This window comes from Dasypus novemcinctus, chromosome 3, assembly GCF_030445035.2.
Source record: "Dasypus novemcinctus isolate mDasNov1 chromosome 3, mDasNov1.1.hap2, whole genome shotgun sequence".
In the NCBI taxonomy this organism is placed as follows: Eukaryota; Metazoa; Chordata; class Mammalia; order Cingulata; family Dasypodidae; genus Dasypus; species Dasypus novemcinctus.
In genome coordinates, this window is record NC_080675.1 from 145,749,908 (window position 1) to 145,775,693 (window position 25,786).

The 25,786-nt window shown below is 35.0% G+C and overlaps 2 protein-coding genes across 5 annotated transcripts in view; one reads left to right on the top strand and one right to left on the bottom strand.

Annotated features, from left to right (window-relative positions):
• Positions 1–901: 901 nt before the first annotated feature.
• Positions 902–7,238, bottom strand: THAP10 (THAP domain containing 10). Its single transcript, XM_058290381.1, is given in 5 exon segments — positions 902–1,052; positions 1,054–1,184; positions 1,266–1,410; positions 6,539–6,984; positions 7,173–7,238. Coding segments are annotated over 5 exon segments (939 nt in total).
• Positions 7,224–25,786, top strand: part of LRRC49 (leucine rich repeat containing 49) — a 244,464-nt gene continuing 225,901 nt past the window's right edge. The window contains exons 1-5 of one of the 4 annotated variants that reach the window (XM_012522402.4): positions 7,224–7,582; positions 8,238–8,294; positions 16,822–16,909; positions 23,649–23,846; positions 24,193–24,295. In XM_012522402.4, the coding sequence (XP_012377856.2) occupies positions 7,535–7,582; positions 8,238–8,294; positions 16,822–16,909; positions 23,649–23,846; positions 24,193–24,295 (494 nt within the window). In that variant the 5' untranslated portion in view covers positions 7,224–7,534. Of the gene's footprint in view, positions 7,583–8,237; positions 8,295–16,821; positions 16,910–23,365; positions 23,424–23,648; positions 23,847–24,192; positions 24,296–25,786 lie in introns of those variants that run through there. The other 3 variants (XM_071214267.1, XM_058294430.2, XM_058294431.2) reach the window with 3 other exon arrangements.

The window sequence follows — 25,786 nt, forward strand, 5'->3', positions numbered from 1 at the left end:
AAGCCTTGATTATAAAATGCATTCTAATTCTTCCAATCGAAAAGTACTAGTAAGATGTGAGGTATAAAATTGACTTTTGTTTTTATTATTATCAATAGAAGATCAGAGTCAGAGCAAGTTTTCTCAGACCACTGCAACAAATTACTTTATGGTACAAAATTGCCATGGAAATTTTCCTTGTGAATGGCAGATGGAGCTAAGTTTCATATACTTATTTACCAAAAGTATAATTCAGCAGAGTAATGTTTATAGAAGTAAAACTGACTCCTGAAGTAGGGGTATGTTAGAAATGTAATACTTTTTTGCATGATGCTAGTAATCCCATCTAAATTATTAAAAAATAATTGTTACAGTAGGAATGGATGCAAATAGATTTCATTAACAAGGTAGCTTAAGTATATGAAACTATCTCTTTAAATTGGTTCCCTTTGAAAATTTTCTGTAAAAGCCTGCCTCCACCAGTAATACTCACAGGGACTGACCCACAGATTATAGTACAAACAAATTAATAAATAACAGAAAATAAATAATCAAGAGCAAATGTCTTGGCTTCACGCCCAAATCATTTAATAGTACTAGGCTGTGCTCACTCTTATTCCTCTTTGCTTTCAAATAATTTCTAACTCATGAATGTCAAATAAATCCCATATGATCATTGCTCCTGAACTAAGCCTAAATATTCATTATTTAATCTTGACCTAGAAATGTGTTGCTGTTGTGGCTTTTGTTTTATAACTTGATTTCCAAAAAAAGGATAACAAGAGAAAAAAGTAAAATTGGGCAATGGGAAGGTTTGTGGGCAAGATTATCTTCATTGTCTCGACAGGCAGGCAAATTTTTGTCTTAGAGCTAAATAAATGTTGCTGACACTCAGCTGTCAAATTATCTAGATGAGAAATATTTACAAGAGAAAAGTTATGTGAGTAAATATTTGAAAATCTATTGCATATGAAAGCATTTGATGTTGTGTTTTTAATGTTTCTTCTTTCACCTGAACAGCTATCTAAGACAAATGACTGTGTTCACTCTTGAAATTCCAGTCTATATCTGTTCCTGGGGAAAATGTCGAAGAGAGAGGAAACTCTAGACTATGATTCATCTGTCTAAATAGTTGCATCACATGGTTGTTTTCCAAACACTTTCATTTTGGCCTGAATACCTGAAAGAGAATAAATAACAAGTACCTATGAGTTAGACCTTGCTTTGTATATATCTTTCCCATATGAAGCATCGATTGAATCAATTAACTGAAGAGTCAAAACCACAATGGTGAGGGGCCTCTGCAGAGAAATTTGTGTATTTTTATGCACTGGGCTTTCTTCACAGTGAGTAGGTACTGAAGTGACATTATTAGATAAATGATAAACATTGACTGGTGTTTGCATAGCTTCATTTTCACATGCAATTTGAAAATATAAACCAGAGGGGAATTATATCAAAGATAAGTTTACCTCCTATGGCTTTATCCTTCAAAATTAACAAGTAGTAAAAGAATATAGCTAATATATTACAATGTCACATATTAGCAAGGCTAAAACTTGGTTCCATAATCCAAGCTCTTAAGCATCCTGCCATACTCTTCATTATTATCTCTACGTTATAAATTGCTAAGCAGCCGGTCAAGCAGAAATCTATAAACTAAGTTATTTCCTTACAGCTCATATTTTTTTCTCTTAAATCAACAACTAGAAGAGATGCTACTACTAGTATTAAACTACTGGATATCATAATAGTAGCATTATTATAGCAAATCTAACTATCAGTCCTTTATACCTTAGAGAGAAATACTTTCATAAGATAATATTATTGGCTTTAATACCTTCGTGAGAAAAATTACACTGTGAAATGGAAATTTCAGTTTATGGGGGATTAAGTGGAAAGTAAGAAGTAGAAAGGAAAGGATTTGTGTAACATAAGCCTGGGTACCTAGGCATTATGTGGTAGAGGGTAAGAAAAGATATTTGGAAAAGGTCTAAGAGTGACTGGGAAGGGAAGATAATAAGCAATAAAGAAATGAAAACAAAGTTATAGCACTTTGATATTTCACCTACAGCCCTGGTAATAGTAACTGCCTTCAGACCACTGAAAAAAATATTTTAGCAGGCATCTTTGGTTGCTGTACCACAGTCTAATAATACCCAATTTATAGAAACTTTATGAAAATACTTTTATGACAAGTTCCTTTGTAATATGAATAATTACACTAATTATATTGAAGTTTTAAATAAAACTTTAAAGGTCTTATTTTATTTGTGTTTATGGAATTTTAAGATCATTTCCTACTGGTTATAGCTTCTTCTAAGGCAAACATTATGGAAGTCTAGATTAAGAATGTTTTTTTAACAGAACAAATGTTTGAATGATAAAATGGAGTTTTAGTAATTAAATCAAGCTTTAAACATAACTTTTATTTCCTTTATAATAATAATACATGTACCACTGAGAAAAATTTGCAACATACAAAGACTCAAAATTGTGGAAACAGACCCATGTCTATATGGACACTTGATCCATGACAAAATTGACACTGAAGGGCAATGAGGAAATACTAGCCTCTTCAAAGAAAGAAGCTGAGTCAATTGGGTATCTACAGGAGGGAAAAAAGAAACTTGAATGGTACCTGACACAATACACAAAAATCAATTCCAAATAGGTTGTAGATCCGAATGTAGAAAGTGAAAACAATAAAGTTTCTAGAAAATAATATAGAGTGTTTTAAACACTGTGCATAAAGGAAAAGACTGGTGAGCTGGTAATTAGTAAAAAGGATTGGTAAAATTGTATTACATTAAAATGAAGGACTTCAGTGCATCAAAAGATACAATTAAACAAGTGAAGAGGAATGCTTCTGTGGGATATTTAAAATAGATGTGGGAAGTAGATTTGGCTCAACTGATAAAGCATATGCCTACCATATGGATGTCCAGGGTTCAAACTTAGGGCCTCCTGACCCGTGTGGTGAGCTGGCTCACATGCAGTGCTGAGTCATGTAAGGAGTGCCCTGTCACACAGGAGTGTCCCCTGCATAGGGGAGCCCCATGCGCAAGGAGTGAGCTCCCACAAGGATAACTGCCCAGCGTGAAAAAACGCAACCTGCCCAAGAACGGCGCCACACACACGGAGAGCTGATGCAGCGAGATGATGCAACAAAAAGAAACACAGATTCCCGGTGCCACTGACAAGAATGCAAGCGGACACAGAAGAACACACAGCAAATGGACACAGAGAGCAGACAACAGCAGGGGAAGGGGGGAGAGAGAAATAAATAAAAAATAAATCTTAAAAAAAATAAAAAAAAAATAGATGTAACTGACAAAGCCTTCAAAGCCAGAGTTTATTAAGAACTCTAAATGAACAAGAAAAAGACAGATAGTCAAACAGAAAAATGGGATAGACTTAAAAAGACATCACCGAGGAGGCTATCTAAATGTCCAATAAACATTTGAAAAGGTGTTTCATTAATAATTTCATTAGTAATCAGAAAGATAAAAAGTAAAACACCACTACCCACCTTGCAGAAAGACTAAAATGTGAGAAACTGATGATCCTGAGCATTGGCAAGAAAGTGGAACAACGTAAACTCTCTCATATACTGCTGGTAGACTATTTTAGAAAACTATTTGTCATTCTCTACTTAAGTTTACTATATCCCCATAAATGACCAGCAATTCTAGGTATATATCATCAAAAATGTGTGTACATGTGAACCAAAAGACAAAATGTTTATGGCAGTATTTTTTGTAATAGTTCCTAACTGGGAACAAACCAAATATCCAACCACAGTACAGATAAACACATTCTGGCATATTCATACAATGGAATACTACATAATAATGAAAACAAACTACTGCTACATGCAATAGTTTGGATGAATCTCACAAATATTAATACAATGTTGAACAAAAGAAGCCAGACCCAAAAGATTGTTTACTGTATGAGTTCTCTTACATGAAGTTAAAAAAAAAAATGCATGCAAAATTGTTTATCTTGGAGGAAGGGGAAAGGGTTGTGGATTGGGTTGATATAAGGACTTCTTGGGTACTTGTACCATCCTATTTTTGACCTGGTTTGTGGTTACACAAGTATGTTGTTTGTGATAATTTCATTAGCTAACCCATTAAGATTTGTGAACTCTTTTGTATATTTACCATATTTCAATTAAATGGTAAAAACAGTTGGATTAAAAAAAGAAAAAAGGAAGCAAAATAAAGTTTAGGAAAAAACAATAATTATTGTGGCATGAAGCAAAATATCAGACAGTACATGGTTTTCCTTAGAGTCCCCTTTTTTCCTTGGAGGTGGCCCCTATCTCTTCTCAAGCTCTCTAATGAGAGGGAACATTCATACTGAAATTTGTCTGCATGTAATACCAAGTACCCAGAAATTTCTGCAATAGCTCCTTAGTAAGTGTTGCAGAATGCCTGAAAATTTAATTTTAAGTCAGTTGTTCCTGGGATTGGAAAGAAAAACATTGATGGGAGGAGTCAGAAGTGGCACAAACTCTCTTAGCAAATGATATTAGGGTTTCTAATCCAAATCAGGCTAAAATTTGTTATCAATTCTATATTAACTTTTTACCTTATGTAATTTAAAAGTGACTTATTAGAACTTACAGTTTCATAGTAACTCTGCAAGCATTTTAAAATAATATGGATTGTTAAAATGCTGGCTGGCTATACTAATTGGAGAATAGATTTGGTATCTATCCTGTATTTGTTTCTCAACTGTTAGTCTTCATTATGTCAAAATTTTGGTTGTTTCACTAGTCTTGCTTTTCTTCTCCCAGCTTTTGAACTAGGTGGTATTACAATAATAACTAAGGGGAAGAAAAATGGGGGTAGAGGTGTGTATGTGAGATACATGTTTAGTATTTATTATCTTCCTATACAGTAATATTTACCTATATATAGATGTACATATATCAGATTGGAAAAAAAGTTTAGATAGGTAGTGATGGTAGATAGATGGTTCACGGGTAGGGCAGATGTCTTGACAGATAGTAGCTCAGTGAGAAGAGAAACCAGCAGAGAATTTAAGATTCTATTGTAACACAAAATTTTTTTCTTATGGTCACGTAATTATTCCACAAATATTTACTGAACTCCTTAAATTGCGAAACATTGCTCTAGGCACTGGGGATACAATGGTAAACAAATCACATATGATCTCTGCTGCCAAGGAGCTCACATTCTAATGTGCGAGACAAACATTAAGCAAACTACATAATCATTTCTTGACAACTGTGATGGGTACTATTGCATTAGGACAAATGGGAGTATATAATTAAGGGATCAAGAGGGAGAGACATTTGAGTTTTGAAGGAAATGGACTTATTGGTGACAATGGGGAATGGGAGAGGCATAATACCAGGGTATTACAAGGAAAAGTTGCACATAGGTTTGCTGGCAGGAAGGAATATAGTATGTTTAAGACTGAAAAGGTCAGCATGACTGGTGCACAGTAAGCAAAAGGGATAGTATAGTGGCCTTGCATAAGTCTGGTATGGTAGGCAGGGGCAAAGGGTATGCAGGACCATGTAGATCATTAATAATTTTGTTCTCTATCCTAATAATTGCAGGGTTCCATTAAAGGGTTCTAAGCACCCATCCCAAGGTAGAAAGCAGGTTGGTATTTCAGAAAAAGCATTGCTCTGGCAATTACATGTAGAGCAATAATTACAAGTCCTTGAAATTATTAAATCCCAGGATTGGCTTCCTCATACCTACATTGTAAGTTTGGACAAGACCACTCCAGTTTCCTTCAGCTCTAAAATTCTATGAATACATCTGTATATTTAAAGTCCAAATAAGTTTCAGATCACTGGATTTCTTGGTAAACTCTTCCCACCTCCAGAAATGAATATCATTTAGACCCAATTAAGAGCCAAAATTTAATCTATGTAATGATGATAATAAGACTGAAGTCTGATTATCTCAAAGAAGATTGAGAACTCTTAAAGATGGGAAATGGGGAAGACAGTCGCACAGACCAACTGCAAAGTTAAGTGTAATCAGTGCTTATGGATTAGAAAAACAGGCAAAAGAAGTGGGAAAGATGGGGAAATTCAGCCCACTAGAAATATTTAATTTAAAGGCAGCTTGTGACAGGAAGGAAATTTAGGGCTGCAAAGGGTTTACTACTAAGCCCTATCTTTATCAGCAACTCTGCAGCTCATATCATTCCCAATCTTTGACACTTATAATCCACGTTTCCTCACGCTTATGTAATATGTTAACGAAACACGGCTTCAAGCACTCCATTCTGAGATTTGCAGAAATTAAACCCTTTCTATCTAAAAATTCTGGAAAAGGGACTGAAGGTGACTCTATCCTCTGAAGGACAAAACTGCATGTTTGTATGAATTTTGGGAAAGGAGCAGGTAGAAGACATTGCCTGGGCCACTTCATTACAAATTGTTAATGCTAAATGACACCCTAGAGATCACTTTTAAACCACTCCGCTAATTCTACAGATGAGAAAACAACTTTGGGGTTGAGGTGCCCTTTCCATGTGGCCTCCCGCGTTTCCTTTCACCGGTGAAGTTGCAGTCCTCTTCCCGGCTCGCAGGAGTGAACAGGCTGGACCCGGGGCAGTCTCAGACTGTCTGGCCGCCTGGGGCTCTCCATTTTCGGGGCCCGCTTGGTCTCCCTCTTCTTTCCCTTTAGGAGTTGGGGTGCGCAAGGTGTCCGCCACAAGCCTGAGGCGCAGGTTCTTCTGGATAAGGGAAAAGATGTCAAACAGGGGCGAAGTGGTGGAACAGATGACGGAGCGGTGATTGCTCCGTTACCAGTCGGCGCCGCGGCACGGCGCGAAGCGGTCCCACAGCAGCCGTACCGCCGGGTCTCTGCGGAAGAGGAACAGCGATATCCCGGGTTCGGTGGTGTTCCTGCAGTAGGCAGCCACGCAGCGGGCTGCCAGGGCGACGCCCTTGGATGCGCGGGAACAGGGGTCCTCGGCCCTCGCACATGGGCAGTCTCCTAGTGGCTACCTGGGCGGCAGGTTGTCCCCTTTACCTGCAGACTCCAGGCTGTGCCCGTTTCCTTCCCCTACCTCCGGTACCCGGAAGTGCCAAATTGGGGCCCCAAACGGAAGAGTCTTAGGCTTCTCGTTAGCTTGCTTTCCCTCCTTCTTGCAGTGTATCCCAAGAGCAGTTGGCCAGAAGCGAGGGATACAAACTTCGCGCCGGTCGCGTTGAGGTGGGCCATAAAGAGGAACGGACCGGAAGTTCTGGTTGTCATAGCTACCGGTGTGGCCAGCCTCTTCCCTATTTTATCCTCCTCCTAATGCTCCCGCTCTGTTTTTATGGGAAAATAGAACTAGGAAGTGCTGACGCACCGGAACCCCACAAGTACAGCTAGAGACTAAAACGAGTGTGTTGGCCAGTCGATTTGGGAAAGGACCAGACCGGAAATGGTAGTTTCCATGGTAATTCCTGAGAGGGTTGCCTGGGAGATGACCCCCTTCGATCTCTTTGAGTCTCTGCTGTAGCGTCACCTCGAAGGTTCATCTAACAGATCCTGGACTGTCTCCTGCCATGATTCCCGGGAAATATCGCTCTGTGTCAGGCCGGTCTGCGAACAACGTAGGTTGGACCCTACTTTCTCTTTCTTACCATTCACATCGTCTTTTGTAACTGGTGTCTTTGTCCTAATGATGGGCTGTATGACTGTGACATGGTCCCCGGATCTACTCGAGCTATTGTCTGACCAAGACCTAAGCTTCGTGGATGGTATCAAGGCACTTGGGGGGACGGGTATTTAGTATTAGATGATGGGTGTACAAAGCCTCGTCCAGGATCTCGGCTTCCCAGAAGGTGGAGCTGGTCTGCTGTGAAAGGCTCAGAATCACTTAATCAGTCATTTCCTTTTTTTTTTTTTAATGGAGAAAACAATTTATTATCGATAGCCACATCCATCTCCTTCACAGGTCCCACTGAGATATATATTTAGACCTGAAATCGCAAGTCTCGAAAGCGTGAGGTACTAAGGTTAAACTGCTGACATTTTGAAAAATAAATCAGTGATACTTTTTAATTCTTACTTGTGATTTTGTTTTCAGCAAATCCTCAGAAGATGTTTATTTGCCAAAAACAAACAAGAAGCAAACATCGTTTTATTCTGATTCTTTGTTATATTTTCATCGGTATTATTTTTGGAAATATAAGTATGTGTGTGTGTGTATGTGTATATATATTTAAATTAAGAGCACATTTTTATGGTTTAATTTTTTAATTTCAGGTGAATTGTGGCCTGCATCTGGTCATTCAGACATCGTCACTTCCTGAAAAAAACAAAGTAAGATTTAAGCAGATTTGTATTTAAAGTGAAGATAAATTATTTTATATTCTACGGATATAGGAGCATGATCTAAAGAGCAGAGTCTTATTGGAAATTTAGCCTGTATTTTCTCCCTCCATTGTAAGACTTATTCTTATCTGCTGCTTACATAGAGCTAAAATTAACCCTCTTTTAATAACTGAATCTTGCTTCACTGATACCAAGATTTAGGTTGTTTTTTTTTTTTTTAACTTTTTATTGTGAAATAATGTCAGGACAATTGAAAAAAAAAACAAAAACCAACCCATACAGAAAACTACAACACCCCTCACCCAGATACCCAGATCTGCCAACTTTTAACATTTTGCTACATGTGCCATTTTATCCTATCATTTATCTATCTAATCTATTTCTATCTCTCCATCCACACATCCTTCCATCCATCTGTCCATCCCCATCAATCTATTTTCTAAACATTTGAGAGTAGGTTGTACACATCATGTTCTTTGAACACTTAATATTTTCACATACATTTCCTAAGAACAACAATATTCATTTATGTAACCACTTTAAGTATAGTTATCAAGTTCAAGAAATTTAATATTGATATAAAACTTACAGTCTATCTTCCAATTTTTTCATATGGCCCAATAATGTCCTTTTGGGCCTTTTCTCTTCTATTATTAGTTTCAGTCTAGAATCATGTATTACATTTAATTGTCTATTTAGTTACTCCTTTTTTTTCCTTAAATTGTGGAAACATAGCATACAACATAAACTTTTCCATCACAACCACTGCCAAGAATACCATTTGGTGGGATCAGTCACACTGAAAATGGTATCCTATCCTTACCATCATCCAATACTAGTGCTTTCCCATTGCCATAAACAGAAACCCTATACCCATTAAATATTAATTCCTCCCTATTCCCTACTTCCCCTCCATCCTCTGCTCCTGGTAAACTGCACTCTACTTTTGGTCTCTATGAATTTGAGTTTTCTAGTTATTTCATATAAGTCTTTTTTGTCTGAATTGCTTCATTCGATATGATGTCTTTAGGTTTCATCCATGTAGTAGCATGTAGTAGAACTTCATTCATTTTTTTCCTTGTAATTTTCCCATTCTCTCACTTCTCCTGTTTTAAAATTATTTTTATATACTTTTCTTTTTTATTAGACAAGTTGTAGATTTACAGAAAAATCATGCAGAAAATACAGAATTCCTATATACCCCTTAAAACATGCATTTTCCCCATTACTATCACTTTGCATTAGTGTGATGCCTTTGTTACAATTGAGAAAACAAGTTATAATCATTGTACTATACGTCTTAGTCTATAGTTTATATTAAAGTTAAATGTTAATGTTGTCTAGTCCTATGTTGTTGTTGTTTTTAATACATTTATGTAGCCTAAAATTTCCTCTTTTAACCATATTTAAATATTAATGTATATTTCAGTGGCATTAATTGCATTCATAATATTGTGCTACCATCACCACCATCCATTACCAAAACTTTTCCATCACCCCAAACACAAACTCTATTGTAGTTAAGCATTACCTGCCCATTCCCTACCCCCATCCCAGGCCCCGATAACCTGTAGTATATTTTCAGATTCAATAAATTGCTTATTCTAACTATTTCTTATCAATGAGATTATATAATATTTGTTCTTTAGTAATTGGCTTATTCCACTCAACACGATGTCTTCAAAGGTCATCCATGTTGTTGCATATATCAGAACTTCATTCCTTTTTATGGCTAAATAATATTCTGCTGTATGTATATACCGTGCACATTTATGTTGCTTCTACCTTTTGGATATTGTGACTAGTGCTGCTGTGAACATTGGTGTACAAATATCTGTCTCAGAGTTCCTGCTTTCACTTTTTTTTTTGCATATATACCTAGAAGTAGGATTGCTGGATCACATGGTAGTTCTGTGTTTAATTTTTTGAGGAACTACCAAACATTTTCCATATGACTTTACCATTTTACATTCCCACTAACAATATACTAGGTTTCCTATTTCTCCACATCCTTTCTAGTACATGTTATTTTCCATTTTTTAATAATAGCCATTCTCATGCGAGTTAGGTGGTATCTCATTGTAGTTTTGATTTGTACTTCTCTAATGACCAATGATGTTGAGCATCTTTTCATGTGCTTATTGGCTATTTGCAGCATATCTTCTCTAGAAAAATGTCTTTTCAAGTCCTTTGCCCATTTTAAAATTTGGTTTGCTTGTCTTTTAGATGTTGAGTTTTAGGAGTTCTTTATATATTCTGGAAAATAAACCCTTATCAGACATATGGTTTTCAAATATTTCCCCCATTCAGTTGGTTGTCTTATCACTTTCTTGGTAATGTCTTTAGATGCCCAAGTTTTAAATTTTGAAGTCCAATTTAGCCAATTTTTCTTTTGTTTCTCCTGCTTTTGGTGTAAAGTCTTAAGAATCCTTTGCCTTATATAGGGTCCTGAAGATATTTCCCTAGGTTTTCTTCTAAGAGTTTTGTAATTAATCTCTTTTATTTTAGGTTGTTGATCACTTTGAGTTAATTTTTGCTATGGTATGAGGTAGGGGTCCACTTTTATTCTTTTGCATATGGATATCCAGTTTTCCCACCGCTATTTGTTGAAGAGACTGTTCTTTTTCCTTTGAGCAGACTTTGTTCCCTTGTCAGTAGCTGTTTGCATTTATTTCTGTGCTTTCAATTTATTCCATTGGTGAATGTTTATGTCCTTGTGCCAGTACCACACTCTTTAAAAATTATTGTAGATTTGTCATAATTTTTCAAATTGAAAAGTGTGAGTCCTTCCAACTTTGTTCTTCTTTTTCTTTTTTTTTTTTTTTTTTTTTAATTTTTTTATTTTTTATTGACTTTGTAATAATATTACATTAAAAATATATATGTGAGGTCCCATTCAACCCCACCCCCTCACCCCCCCTCTCCCCCCCCCCAACAACACTCGTTCCCATCATCATGACACATCCATTGGATTTGGTAAGTACATCTTTGGGCACCTCTGCACCTCATATACATTGGTTCACATCATGGCCCATACTCTCCTCTATTCCATCATGTAGGCCCTGTGAGGATTTACAATGTCCGGTGATTACCTCTGAAGCACCATCCAGGGCAGCTCCATGTCCCGTGTTCTTCTTTTTCAAATTGGTTTTGGCTGTTCAGGTTTCTGACCCTTGTTTGTGAATTTGACAATTAGCTTTTCCATTTCTGTAAAGAAGGCTGTTGAAATTTTGATTGTGATTGCATTGAACTTGGTAATACTGACATCTTAACCATATTAACATTTTCCAACCCATGAGCATGGAATATATTTCCATTTATTTAGGTTTTCTTTTTATTTGTTTCAGTATTGATTCACAGTTTTTGTTGTATAGGTCTTTTAATCCTTAGTTAAACTTATTCCTAGATATTTAATTCTTTTGTTGCTATTGTAAATGGAATTATTTTCTTGATTTCCTTTTTAGAGTATTCCTTGCTGGTATACTGATCTTGTTCCCTGCCATTTTGCTGAATTAATTTATTAGGTCTAATAGCTTTCTTTTAGACTCTCTGGAGTTTCTGTGTATTTAAATCATGTCATCTGTGAATTGGGATAGTTTAACTTCTTTCCAATTTGGATGCCTTTTCCCCCCTTTTTATTGCCTAATTGCTCTGATTAGTACTTCCAATAAAATTTTGAATAGCAGTGATAAAAGTGGGCATCCATGTCTTGATCCTGATATTAGGGGGGAAGCTTTCAGTCTTTCAGTGTTAAATTTGATATTTGCTGTGTTTTTCACATATGCCCTTTATGTTGAGGAAGTTCCCTTCTATTTCTGTTTTTCTGAGTGTTTTTACCATGAAAGGTTGCTAGATGTTGCCAAATACCATTTATTTATTTATTTATTTATTTATTTATTTATTTATTTATTTATTCCCCCCTCCCTTCCTTTCCCCTCCCTGTTGTCTGCTCTCTGTGTCCATTCGCTGTGTCTTCTTCTGTGTCTGCTTGTATTCTCATTAGCTGACTTTGGGACCAGATCCTGGGACCTTTCAGAGTGGGAGAGAGGCAGTCATTCTCTTGCACCACTTCAGCTCCCTGATCTGCTGCATGTCTTATTATTTCTCCTCTGTGTCTCTTTTTGTTGTGTCATCTTGCTGTGCCAGCTTTCTGCGTGGGCCAGCACTCCTCTGTGGGGCAGCACTCCTGCGTGGGGCAGTACTCTGCACAGGCCAGTACTTCACATACACCAGCACTCAGCGTGGGCCAGCTCACCACATGGGCCAGCTTGCCTTCACCAGGAGGCCCTGGGCATCGAACCCCGGACCTGCTATATGGTAGATGGAAGCCCAATTGCTTGAGTCACATCTGCTTCCTGCCAAATACCTTTTCTGCATCAATTGAGATGAGCAAGTGGGTTTTTTCCTTCATTCTGTTAATATGGTGTATTACATTGATTTTCTTATGTTGAACCATGCTTGTGTATTTGGATAAATCCCACTTGATATTGGTATATAATTGTTTTAATTTGGATTTATTTTGTTAATATTTCATTGAGGATATTCAAAAGGGGTATTTACATGTAATAGTCTTTTCTTTTGATATCTCTACCTGACTTTGGTATTGAGGTGATCCATAAAATGAATTAGGAAATCACTTCAACTTTTTGGAAGAGTTTGAGAAGGTTAATTCTTCATTGAATGCTTTGTAAAATTCACTACTGAAACTATTTTGTTCTGGATTTTTCTTTGTTAGGATTTTTAAAAAATTAATACTCTTTTTTTTTGTTAGAGAAGTTGTAGGTTTACAGAAAAATCATGAAAAAAATGACATTCCCATATAACCGCCCCCCCATTGTTGACACTTATTTTTAGTTACAATTGATGAAAGACCTTTATAATTGTACTATTAACTATGTTCTGTCATCTACAGGTGGGTTCACTGTGTTATACAGTCTTATGTTTTATCTTTAAATTTTTATACTAGTAACATATACAACCTAAAATTTCCTCCTTTAACCACATTCACATATATAATTCGGTGCTGTTACTTACACTTACAGAAATATGCTGCCATCACTACCATCCATTTCTAAAACTTTACAATCAACCTAAATAGAAAGTCTGTACAAATTAAACATAAACTCCTCATTCTCTACCCCCATTCCATCCCCTGGTTACCTATATTCTAGATTCTCTCTCTATGAGTTTGCTAATTATAATTAGCTCATATGAGTGAGATCATACAATATTTGTCCTTTCGTGTCTGGCTTATTTCACTCTGTATCATTTACTCACAGTTCATCTATGTTGTTGCATGCATCGGGACTTCATTCCTTTTCATAGCTAAATAAAATTGTATCATATGTATATACCATATTTTGTTTATCCATTCATCCATTGTTGGACACTTTGGTTACTTCCATCTTTTGACAATTATGAATAATGCTGCTGTGAACATTAGTGTGCATATATCTGTTTGAGCCCATGCTTTCAATTCTTTTGGATATATACCTAGTACTGGGATGCTGGGTCACATTCTATACTTGGCTTTCTGAGGAAGAGTCAAACTGTCCTCCCTAATGGCTGTGCCATTTTATATTGCCACCAGCAATGAATGTGTGTTCTTACTTCTCTGCATCCTCTCCAACACCTGTAATTTTCTGGTTTTTTTTTTTTTTTTTGATAGTCTCCATCTAGTGGGTATGAAATGATGTCTCATTGTGGTTTTGATTTGTATTTCCCTGATAGCTAGTGATGTTGAGCATCATTTTATGTACTTTTTAGCCATTTGTATATCCTCATTGGGCAAATATCTACTCAAGTCTTGTGCCCATTTTTTAATTGAGTTGTTTGTCTTTTTATTGTTGAGTGGTGGTATTTCTTTGTATATTCTAGATAGTAAACCCTTATTGGATATGTGGTTCCAAATCCTTTCTCCCATTGACTAGGCCGTGTTTTTACTATCATTATAATGTTCTTAGATACACAAAAATTTTTAATTTTGACGTGGTCCCATTTATCTATTTTTTCTTTCATTGCTTGTTCTTTGAGTGTAAAGTATAAGAAACCATTGCCTAACACAAGATTTGAAAGATTCTTCCCTACATTTTCTTCTAGATTTTTGTAGTCCTAGTTCTTTTATTTAGGTCTTTGATCCATTTTGAGCTTACTTTTGTATATGATATGTTGTAGGTGTCCTCTTGCATTGTTCTGCATTTGGATATCCAGTTTAGTTGGGAGGTTTTTGAATACTATTTAATCTCTTTTTGCTGGTCTGTTGAGATCTTCTTGAGTTAATTTAATTAGTTTGGGTATTTTTAGGAATTTGTTCATTTCATCTAGGTTGCCTAATTTGTTGGTGTACAATTATTTGTTAATACCTTCTTAAAATCCTGTATGTTTCTGTGGAGTTGTTAGTAATGTCTTCCCTTTCATTTCCTTTTTTTAATGTTTTAGAAATGCAAGTCGTTTTTATTAGTTAGGAACCCCCTTTCCTTTCTAATTTTTGTTATTTGTGTCTGTTTCCCCTTCAGTCTAGCCAAAGGTTTATCAAGTTTATTATTCTTTTCAGAGAGCCACCTTTTTGTTTTGTTGATGCTATTGTTTTTCTATTCTTTATTTCATTTATTTCTACTTTAATCTTATTATTTCATTTATTGGGCTTAGTTTGCTTTTCAATTGCTATATTTTCCAGATATGAAGTTAGGTTACTGATTTGATATCTTTATTCTTTTTTAATGTTAGCGTTAAACCTATAAATTTCCCTCTGAGCACTGCTTTTTCTGCATCCTGTAAGACCTGAGAGTATGTTTTCATTTTTATTTGTCTTAAGATGTTTCCTAATTTTCCTTGTGATTTCTTCTTTGACCCATTGGTTGTTTAAGACCAAGAGGTAAGTTTTTTGGCATTTAGATATTTCTAAAATGAGGATACTTCTTCACATCCAAGTTTAATTGGGAGAGTTTTTCCTTTCTTAGAAGTGGGAAAATAATGGTACTTCTTACTACTGATGACATCTTAAAGTGGTAGAATGTGGTAATTTGGAGGTATACATTCCATTTAAAATCAGGGGATAAAAAACAGATTCACAGTGCAAATATATTAGGCTTAATGTGGTTTAGACATGAAGATGTGAAAATGAGATTTTTTTCCACTGCAATTTGCCCCTAATATCTCAGTCATTTTTAGAATTTTTGGCCTTTGATTTGACTTTTGAGATTTTGAAACACACATCTTCCCCCGCCCTTCTTGTCACACTTCAATATTCAAATAAACATACCTACGTACTTCTCACACACAACATGGTTTTTCCACCTTTCCCAAGTAGGATACTTCCAACCTTCACAATTCAGTTGCTTACTGAAAAGATGTTAAATATTTGTCAGTGGAGGAACTCTAAAGTGAAGGACAGAGTTTAAAGATAGTGGCATGAGGAAGCTGAAGAAGAGGGTGGATGAAAAGATACTGTTGATTAAACAGGCTACATTTGATAACATTCTTTATGTATATGAAAATGGCAGAAACTTGGAAAATAGACCATTTTGATTAAGTTAAATAGGCAGTGGTTGGCTAGAATAATTGAAAATATTCTTTATTATAATTGGACATAATGAATTCCTCCAGAGCTTTGCTAATTGATTTCAGTGGACAAGCCCTATTCTGCCATTATAGTGTGTTTTTAGGAACTATGTACCCTATTCACATTTCTCTGTATGGCTATATGGTCTAAGAAAATATCTCTTATAGTTCATAAGGATATAATACAAAAGCTACTATAATGTTTATAGTATAGGGATGAAATAGGAATATCATAATCCTCTAAAAATATATATTTAGGCCTTTTTTGTGGTTAGTCATTAGAGGTTGTTTTGATTTTATTTTTCTCAACCTTCCTACCAGATAATTATGTAAAATCAATTTAGTGAAAACTCTTCTCATAAGGTTTAAATATGCAATTTTATTATGTTATAATTAGACATTTGAAAGAAGTCTAATGATTAAAGCATAGTGCCTTTTTCAACAGCATTTAGTTTTTATTTTATGTGTGTGTGTGTATATATGGAGAGAATGATTCTTTTAATCATTGTATTTATTGTGAGGCTGTGGGAAGATGGGAAGTGTCTCATATTGGCAAAATTGACTCTGATTGTGTGTGTGTGTGTTGTAAAATACACATAATATAAAATTTATGGTTTAAGTATATTCACAATGTTGCACAACCTCACCACTATCTAGTTCCAGAACTTTTTTATCACCCCTAACAGAATCCCCAAACTCATTAAGCCCTCTCTGTACCCTGTGGCTACCACAACTCTATTTCTTGTTTCTATGAATTTGCCTCTTCTGGATATTTCATGTAAATGGAATCATACAATGTGTGGCTTTTTGTGACTGGCTTCTTTCACTTAGTATAATGTTTTCAAAGTTCACTCATGTTGTAGTGTGTACCAGTTATTGTATATTATATATATATTTCATTACTTTATTGCTAAATTCTTCTCCAAAGTATTTTTTCTTAAATAATATTTTTCAGGTTGAATTCAAGCTAAATAAAGAAACATCATCATTCCCTGGCCGACTCTTACAACATGATCTTGAAAGAAACTACTCAAGTAGGCAAGGTATTATTAATGAGTAGATATCATAAGTGTTTTGCCTCTGAATAATATTGTTTATTAATGTTGAATAATTAGATCCAAATAAACTTGAATTTAAAATGAAATGGGTTGTTGATGATTGTTTTGGGCATATCTGACCTGTCGTTTAAATCACAGATGGTTTTATATACATGGCAAAGTAGATTGTTTGCAATGTCAAAAAGCTGTTGCTATTTTACTTTTTGGTGGGCTATGGACTAGAGAATGGGAAATTAATGTTCCAAATACTGTATGATAACTAGGAAAAATGGCTAGTTAGTTAGGGTAAGAATATTTGAGCATAGATCTTTAGGAAATAAGGAATCAGTGAAATGTCAGAAGTAGAATAGAAACTTTTTTTTCCCCCTTACTCTTTCATATGATTATAAATACTTCATATCAAAAGCCGTAAACTTTTGTGTATATCACCTGGGATCTTATTAGAAATGCACATTCTTAGCAATACCCTCCCCACCTCGTTCTGATTTCTTAGGTCTTGGGTGGAAGTTGGAAATTTGCATATCTGATTATACTTCTGAAATATATTTTTTAAATCAAAGAGAAATTTTCTTCAGCACATTTGAATCTTAGTTGGTTGCTCACAACTCTTTAATGAACTGATAATGTGTTAGTGTTAAGCCACTATAGAATCCTTATAAGTAGTACCATCCTGGCCTTCTAAGAGTTTATAGATAGGACTAATTAGTATAGGCCTTTCTAGATTATTCTCATTAATGCATGAACTTATGGTGATTTTTCATACTGGTTAATTTTCCCTTTTTGTTTAATTTATCCCCCATTCCTTTGCGGCTTGTTGTCTGCTCTTTGTGTCCATTCGCTGAGTGATTTTCTGCTTGTCTCCCTTTCGTTGTGTCACCTTGCTGCACCAGCTCTCTGCAGGCGTGGGCTGTCAGCTCTCCGCAGGCACGGGCCGTCAGCTCTCCGTAGGCGCGGGATGTCAGCTCTCCGTGGGTGCGGGCTAGCTTGCTTCACAAGGAGGCCCTGGGATGCAAACCCAGGGCCTCCCATATAGTAGACGGGAGCCCGATCAGTTGAGCCACAGCTGCTTCCCTGGACCTTCCTCTTGGGGCCATCTAATCTGACAAATCTTTTTCCTAAATCCTGTACTCTTGTCTTGGGAAAGTGCTGATCATGGTATCATCCTAACTGCTGTTCCACAATTCAGGAAGCAACTGTCTTGCTTTCTTTGATATGTTCAATAAATAAATATTTATTGAGACTACACTATGTGCTAGATACAGTATTAGGCACAGAGTTACAGATGTACATTCCCAATGAGGACATCCTCAATGAGGTTTCTATTGCTTGCATTACAAATTGTTCTCAGATTTCTGATTATAATATTAAACTTTTTTAAAAAATCAAGAACCAAACAAAATCACCTTTATCCATCCTCTCTCCAGTTAGAGTAGGCAGTTGGTATACAGATTTGTGGATGACTTGCCAGGTAAAATTTAAGTGGTAAAGTATTACTAGCTACTTCTTATTGAGAAAATATTATGGTGGGATTGAATTTTGTGAACTGAACTGTAGAGATAAAAAAGGTCTTCTACATAAATAATGACCTGTAAATACACATTTACTCTTTAGGGAAAAATAAACCTAATTAGTTTTTCATTCAAAGGTTTTATTCAAAATCATTCTCCATGACAGACTACTTATTTACTAGTGTAAATATGTGTAATTAGATGTTTCCAAAAGGTGTCTTCTCCATAGCTTCAGGCAGTTTCATACAAAGAAGGCCACCCAACTTATAGCTGTTTCCTTGGCTTTTGTATTTCATTATACCTCCAAGGGTATAAAACTTTGGAAAAATCAGAAGCAGCACTTTATCAGGAAAAGTTTGAGGACCTCTAATTAACTGCATCCTGATACCTAATTATTGCCAATAACTTTACCCTCATTCTTATTTTTCTCTATTTTTAAAAATTAATCAAATATATATGATAGCCTGTCAGCAAAAATTAACCAGTTTTAACTGTCAGTTGAAAGTAAAGAAGCTCAATGTTTTAGATACACTGCTTAGTCTAAAACTTGATATGTGATTTTTAAAAAATGGTTTTGAAATATTAAGAACCCCTAAATCCTTGAGTTTTATAAGAACCAGACTACTGTACAATAAAATCTCAGTTAACCAGACCTGATTAAATCCCTTAATTATGAATTTTTTAAATGTTTGTGTAGAGTAGAAGAGGTAGTGCTTTGCTCTTAAGTTCATGATAAATCACTGGGAAGTCTTGAATCATGATTTTGGTTACCAAAACAGTCTCAAAGATAAGGCAAAATTGAACACACATAGCATTGTACTTACTATTCCATCTACCATCAACCATCCACCTATCCACTCATCTTTCTATCCACACACCTGTCCTTCCATCCACCTATCCCTCTAGGGTGCCCTACAGTGAGCATTATTACTGAATGTTGGCCATTATGACTAAAACTTAGAGATCCTGTTCAAGAAAGAATTCATTCAGGATTCTTATATTAAAATGGAAAAAATATCCTGATTACCTTTTTAAAAATAGAAATAAAACACAAAATCGATTTCCAATGAACTCTCTTCTTAGTACATTGAAAAAAATAATTAATCTGGATTGCCTATTGGATTCATATTCTATAAAGAATACAAACAATGTAAAATGAGGTCTATCTATCAAGGAGCTTATAAATTTAATTGGAAGGACAAAGCCTACATATCTGGTAAGTTAAATAGTGATTGAAGAAATAAACAATACAGAAGAAATGTTTCAATTAAAATGTTGTCACACAGTAGTATGATTTACATGTGGGATGTTTCATATTGCCACAGATTTGTCTGACTCCCAATCATTTAGAAGATGTGGTTTGTGGATTTTAAGACCCTTCTACCTAACCATTCTTGTCTGTAAGGTGTGTATCTCATTGATAGTAATAGTAAGCAGATTATGCTACTGGCATTTTGCCTTTTGTATGTAATGGGAGCTGAAAAATGGGAGGATAAAATTCCTTTATTCACTGAGTGTAAATGAATTTTACCCTTTGATTAATTGCCTCTGACTCCCAAGTCTTATAAAATTTAAGTCCACTTCTTAAAGTAAGCATTTGCTTGAAGCTTTCAATTTTTTATTTCAAAAAAAAAAACCTAACTGATGCTAATATGAAAGATCTCGTTGTCTATAATTTGGAATTTTTCCTTTATCATCTTTGGTTGATCACTTTGCTATAGTTACTCCTTAGACTGTTTTTTGCTTGTTTCTTTCTTTTTTTTTTTTTTTTAGCCATCTGACTTTCGATTTCTAAATCAGTTTACTGAATCATTGTTGTTTGGGTGTCCTACTATTCAGCCAGTCATGTCACAAAACTAGTTCATCCTATATTCAGAGATGTAGGATGTGAGCATAGATCATTTTGTTGAAGAAGCTGGGTGTGAGATGCTTTGGTTTATGTCTTGAAGACCTGGAAAAGCTAGTAAACACCACTGTTTTAGATGGCCTCTGAAAGGGTCAGTTAACTTCCTAGATTTTGTTTTCATCTTTTCACCTTATTTGTCAATTTAAGCGCAGAATTCTGTAGTAGCAACCTTTGGTTCTGTTTTACTGCTTATACTTCTCTTTGAGCATGTCAACATCAACTGCTGTTTTCAGCAGGTTTTTCTCTAATACCAGGAAGATATAGTAAATTTCCTCTGGTATTCAAACCATCACCTTTGACCCAATTACTCAAATCTTTCCTGATTTCTGGAACTTCCTAGCATCTCTTTTTTTTTTTTTTTTCTTTTCTTTAATTCAAACTTTATTTCAAATTCAAAAAAATAAAATAACAGAAAAAGGCAGCTAAACAAGTTATGGAAACATTACTCCTGAAAAGTTCTGTCCAGGCACTTGTATCTCCTCTAGTTCCAACTACTAACTCAGCTGTTCCTCTGACATTCAGAAAGATACACAGATGAACACAGATTAGTTAAATGACATAGTCAAGGCTCCTTATTAATGAAAAAAATGAAGAAGAGAAAAAATGCTTAATCATATTCGTGTCTCACAAATACAAATCCCATATTCTTTTTTTTACTTTTTGTATTAATATAGTATCTTCTTTGCTTTTGCTACAGAAACATTACAATGTTGTTAACTATAGTCTATAAATTACAGTAGTTATATTTTCTCCATGTATCACCACATTCTTAACACCTTGGAGTAGAAAAAAATTGCTATATTTATATTATTAGCCACAATTCTCATCTACCACCAAAATCATTGTTATATATTCCCTTTATAATGTAATTATTTAATTGACATTACTTTCCTTTAAATACTCATTTATACCACAATCACATCCATAATCAATAGTTTGTTACATTCATAATAAGGTGTTATCATCACGTTCATCCATTACCACATTTGACTGTATTAAACGTTCAATAGACATGCAGCATTGTCTCTCCCTTCTCTTCCCACATTCTGTTTCCCTCCAACATACACTTTATAGTCCAACTGCATAAGTCTACTCATGGTTTTTAGTTGATATCAGTGAGACCATACAATATTTGTCCTTGTGTATCTGGCTTATTTCACTCAGCATAATATTTTCAAGGATTCTCCATGTTATCATGTGCTTCCCCAATTGATTTCTTCTTATAGCTGAGTAATATTCCATTGTATGACTATACTACATCTTGTTTATTCATTCATTGGTTGACAGACACGTAGGACATTTCCATCTTTTAGCAATTGTGACTAATGCCAATGAATGTCAGTGTGCAAATATCTGTTTGTGTCCTTGCTTTCAGTTCTGTATATATTTCTAGTAGCAGGATTGCCAACTCATATGGCAGTTTTATATTTACTTTCCTGAAGAACCATCAAATTGTGTTCCGCAGAGGCTACTCCATTCTACACTCCCATCTACAGTGAAGGACTGTTCCTGTTTCTCCATGTCCTTTCCAGCACTTGTAGTTTTATGTTTTTTTATTTTTTGTTTTTGTTTTAAAATAATGACCATTCTGTATTTTTTTTGAGATGGTAGCTCATTGTAGTTTTGATCTGCATTTCCCTAATAACTAGTGATGTTGAACATTTTCTCATTTGTCTTTTGGCCATTTGTATTTCCACTTTGGAAAAATGTCTATTCAATTCTTTTGCAGTTTTTAAATTGGGTCGGTTGTTTTGTTGTTAATTTGTGGGATCTCTTTGTCTAATATGGAGATTAATCTCTTATTAGATATATGGTTTCCTAAGATTTTTTTCCCATTGAGTTGACTGTCTTTTCACCTTCTTAAGAAAATTGCTTGAAATATAAACATGTTTAATTTTGAAGCAGTCCCTTTTATCTATTTTTTTTTTCTTTTGTTGCTCATGGTTTGGGTGAAAGGTCCAAGAAATGACCACCAACCACAAGATCTTGAAGATGTTTTCCTACATTTTCTTCTAGGAGCTTTGGTTATAGTTTTTTTTTAAGTCCTTGATCCACTTTGAATTAATTTTTCTATAAGGTGTGAGATATAGGTCCTCTTTCTTTTAGTTATGGGTATCCAGTTTTCCAAGTACCATTCTGACTTGGAAAACTGTTCTGACCCAGCACAGCATTGTCAAAATTCACTTGACCGTAGATGTGAGAGTCTATTTCTGAATTCTCAATTCCGTTCTATTGGTCAATCTGTCTGTCTTTATACTGGTACCACGCTGTTTTTACCACTGTAGCTAAATAATATCTTTAAATTTTGGAACTGAGAGTCCTCCAGCTTCATTCTTCTTTAATGTATTTTTGACTTTTGGTTGCCTTACTCTTCCAAATAAATTGGATAATTCACTTTTCAACTTCTACAAAGAAGGATATTGGAATATTTACCAGGATTTTGTTAAATCTGTAGATCAGTTTGGATAGAAATGACCTCTTAATTATATTTAGTCTTTCAACCCAAGAACATGGAAATATCCTTCCATTTATTTAATTTTTTTCAATTTCTTTTAGCAATGTTTTTCAGTTTTCTGAATATAGGTCCTTTATGTCCTTGGTTAAATTTATTCCTAAATATTTGATTTTTTTAGTCACTTTTATAAATTTTTTCCTGACTTCCTCTTCAGATCACTCATTAGTAGTATATAGGAATGCTCTTGATTTTTGTGTATTAATTTTGTATCCTGCTACTTTGCTGAATTTGTCGATAAGTTTTAATAGTTTTTTTTGTGTGGGTTTTTTGGGATTTTCTAAGTATAGGATCATATCATTAACGAATAGTGAAACCAACACCTCTTCTTGAATATACATATTCTTCAGAATATACATAATATGCCCTTCCCAGAAACCCATTTGTAATCATCTTCATTAACTGAAAAATAAACACAAGCACTTAAATGCAGATATATAAATAGGTGTCCTTTTTATTCTATATTTTATGCATGTTCTATTCAGTTTATTAATTTGTTATGTATTTATCTGCCTGCTAGATTGAAAGCTGTTTTATGGCAGGGCACCATATAACCAGCAGCCCTTAAACCTGGTAGGAATTTTATATATCTTCTGGACCCTTACTACAAGTGTACTAAATTTATTGACACTTGCTTTTGCTCTCTTTGCAATATTCTCTACTAACAGTAGCTAACCATACAAAGAAAAAGTGATAATACAAGTTTTGTATCTGCTACCCAAAACTACTTTCTGTGTATTTCCTATAGCAAAGTCATATATTGTCTAGCTTTGTGATAAACTTTTTAATATTTTGAAGGAGATGGAAGAGTAATAAGTCCTTCGCCTCGTAATAAACCATCATGCATCTCATCCACAACAAATGTGACAGAACTGTGTGGGCTGGAAATGAAAACTGCCACGAGCTCCTTATCAGCATTTGGAGATTCTTCCATTCAGACACCTTCAAAGTCCAGAATCCGGCAGGGCTGTCATAGTGCTGGCCCAAATGTATCTGGTAATGAGGGACTATCTTCTCAGTTATAAGAGAGTTAAAATTTAGTATTAGAAATTATGATCATAAAGGGGTAAAGAGCACACTTAGAGTAGTTCTGTACTTTCAAGCAATCTATAAGGCACAAAGGAAAAATTATGTGGCATACACAGAACACATAGTTTAGGATTAAGGAGGAGAGAAACAAACTCAAATGCAGTGATTAATTTCAACTATGGAGAGCTACGGAAACTAAACTTTCTAGAAAAGGTATCTGTAGGTGCCAATGTTCCTCAACTATAAGGTGACTTTAATTTCAAAATTTTTAAGGCTTGTCTTAATCAAGTAATTTGTATATCATTTCCAATAGGTGATCATATTAATTTGGTGAGCTCATCAATGCCATCATTTCCCATTCTCCAGCGTTCTTCTGAAGAGAAAATTCTGTACTCAGACAGGTTGACCCTAGAAAGGTGAGGACAATTTTTAATTAATTAATTAGACTAAGTAATATATAGTCGTGGTACAGGATTTGAAAGATACAAATGTCTCCCACTCTCCTCCTGTTCCCTAGCCACCTGATTTTCCAACCTAGGTATAATCATCATTACCAATTTTTTGTTTATTCTTCCAGATGTATGGTGAAGATTTTTTTTTCAGTTTTTAAAAATGTATTTAAGTGTATCACTCATACATAAACAGTAAGCTGTGAACTTACAAAATAAACTTACAAAACATCATATAGGGCTTTCATACCTCACCCCACCATCAATACCTTGCATTGTTGTGAAACATTTTTAGCTAATGATGAAAGAGCATCCTCAAAATATTACTACTAACTGAAGTATCTTACATTGGTGTATTTTTTCCCCAACCCACCTTATGATGATGATGATGATGATTTTTATATCATTTATACATGAACATGCATAAACAGTGTGTAGTAAAAGTTGAGGACTTACAAAGCAAACTAACGTAACATCATACACAAGTCCCGTACATCACCCCACCACCACCACCTTGCATTGTTGTAAGACATTTGTTACAAATTATGAAAGAATATTGTCAAAATCTTTCGTAACTATAGTCCATATCTTATATTTGGTGTATTTCCCCCCAACCCACCCTATTATTATTTTTAAAACATAGTTTTGTTACAGAAGTTATGAACTTAAAAAACAATCATGCACATGTGCAGAATTCCTGTACAATATCCCTCTATCAACACACCACATTGTGGTGGAACATTTGTTATAGATTATGAGATAATATCATCAGACTATTAACACCCACCATGGTCCATAGCATACATTTGTCACAGTATTTCCATACTCCCCCATTATCAGCACAGTACATTTTTGCCATAGATACATGGATATTACAGTATTGCTGTAAATCACAGTCCATAGATCACTCCAGTTGTATTTTTCCTGTGATTCTTCACATTTCCACTACCCTGCAATAGTGACGTACATCTGCTCTAGCTCACAAAGGACACTCTTGCATCTGTATCGTCCCTAGATTCAGTCCCTAGATTATTCTCTAGCTTTCTTCCAATTGACATTTACATCCCTAGACTACCTTTTCTAGCCACATACCCATTTATAAACCAGCTGTTACTCACTATAATGAGTTACCATCAACTCTATACACTTTTACAGTAAAGTTAATTAAAACTTCTACATACATTAAACCTCAGTAGTCCATCTCAGTCTTCCTCTTATCTCCTTGAAGAATCCATATGGTGAAGAATTTTACAGCCATATAATGTAAAAGATTTTTAAATATACTCCAAAAGAGGTCCACAGCAATTCTAAAGTATGACATTGGTGAAAATGAATTTTAGGATAGAAAAAGCTTTAAAATGTAGTCCTTACATGACTTATTGGGCCTTATCCAGTCTAGTCCTCTCTTCCCTCCCTGGACATACCTCCTTTTACTCTCTCCTTCACTCACTGTGCTCT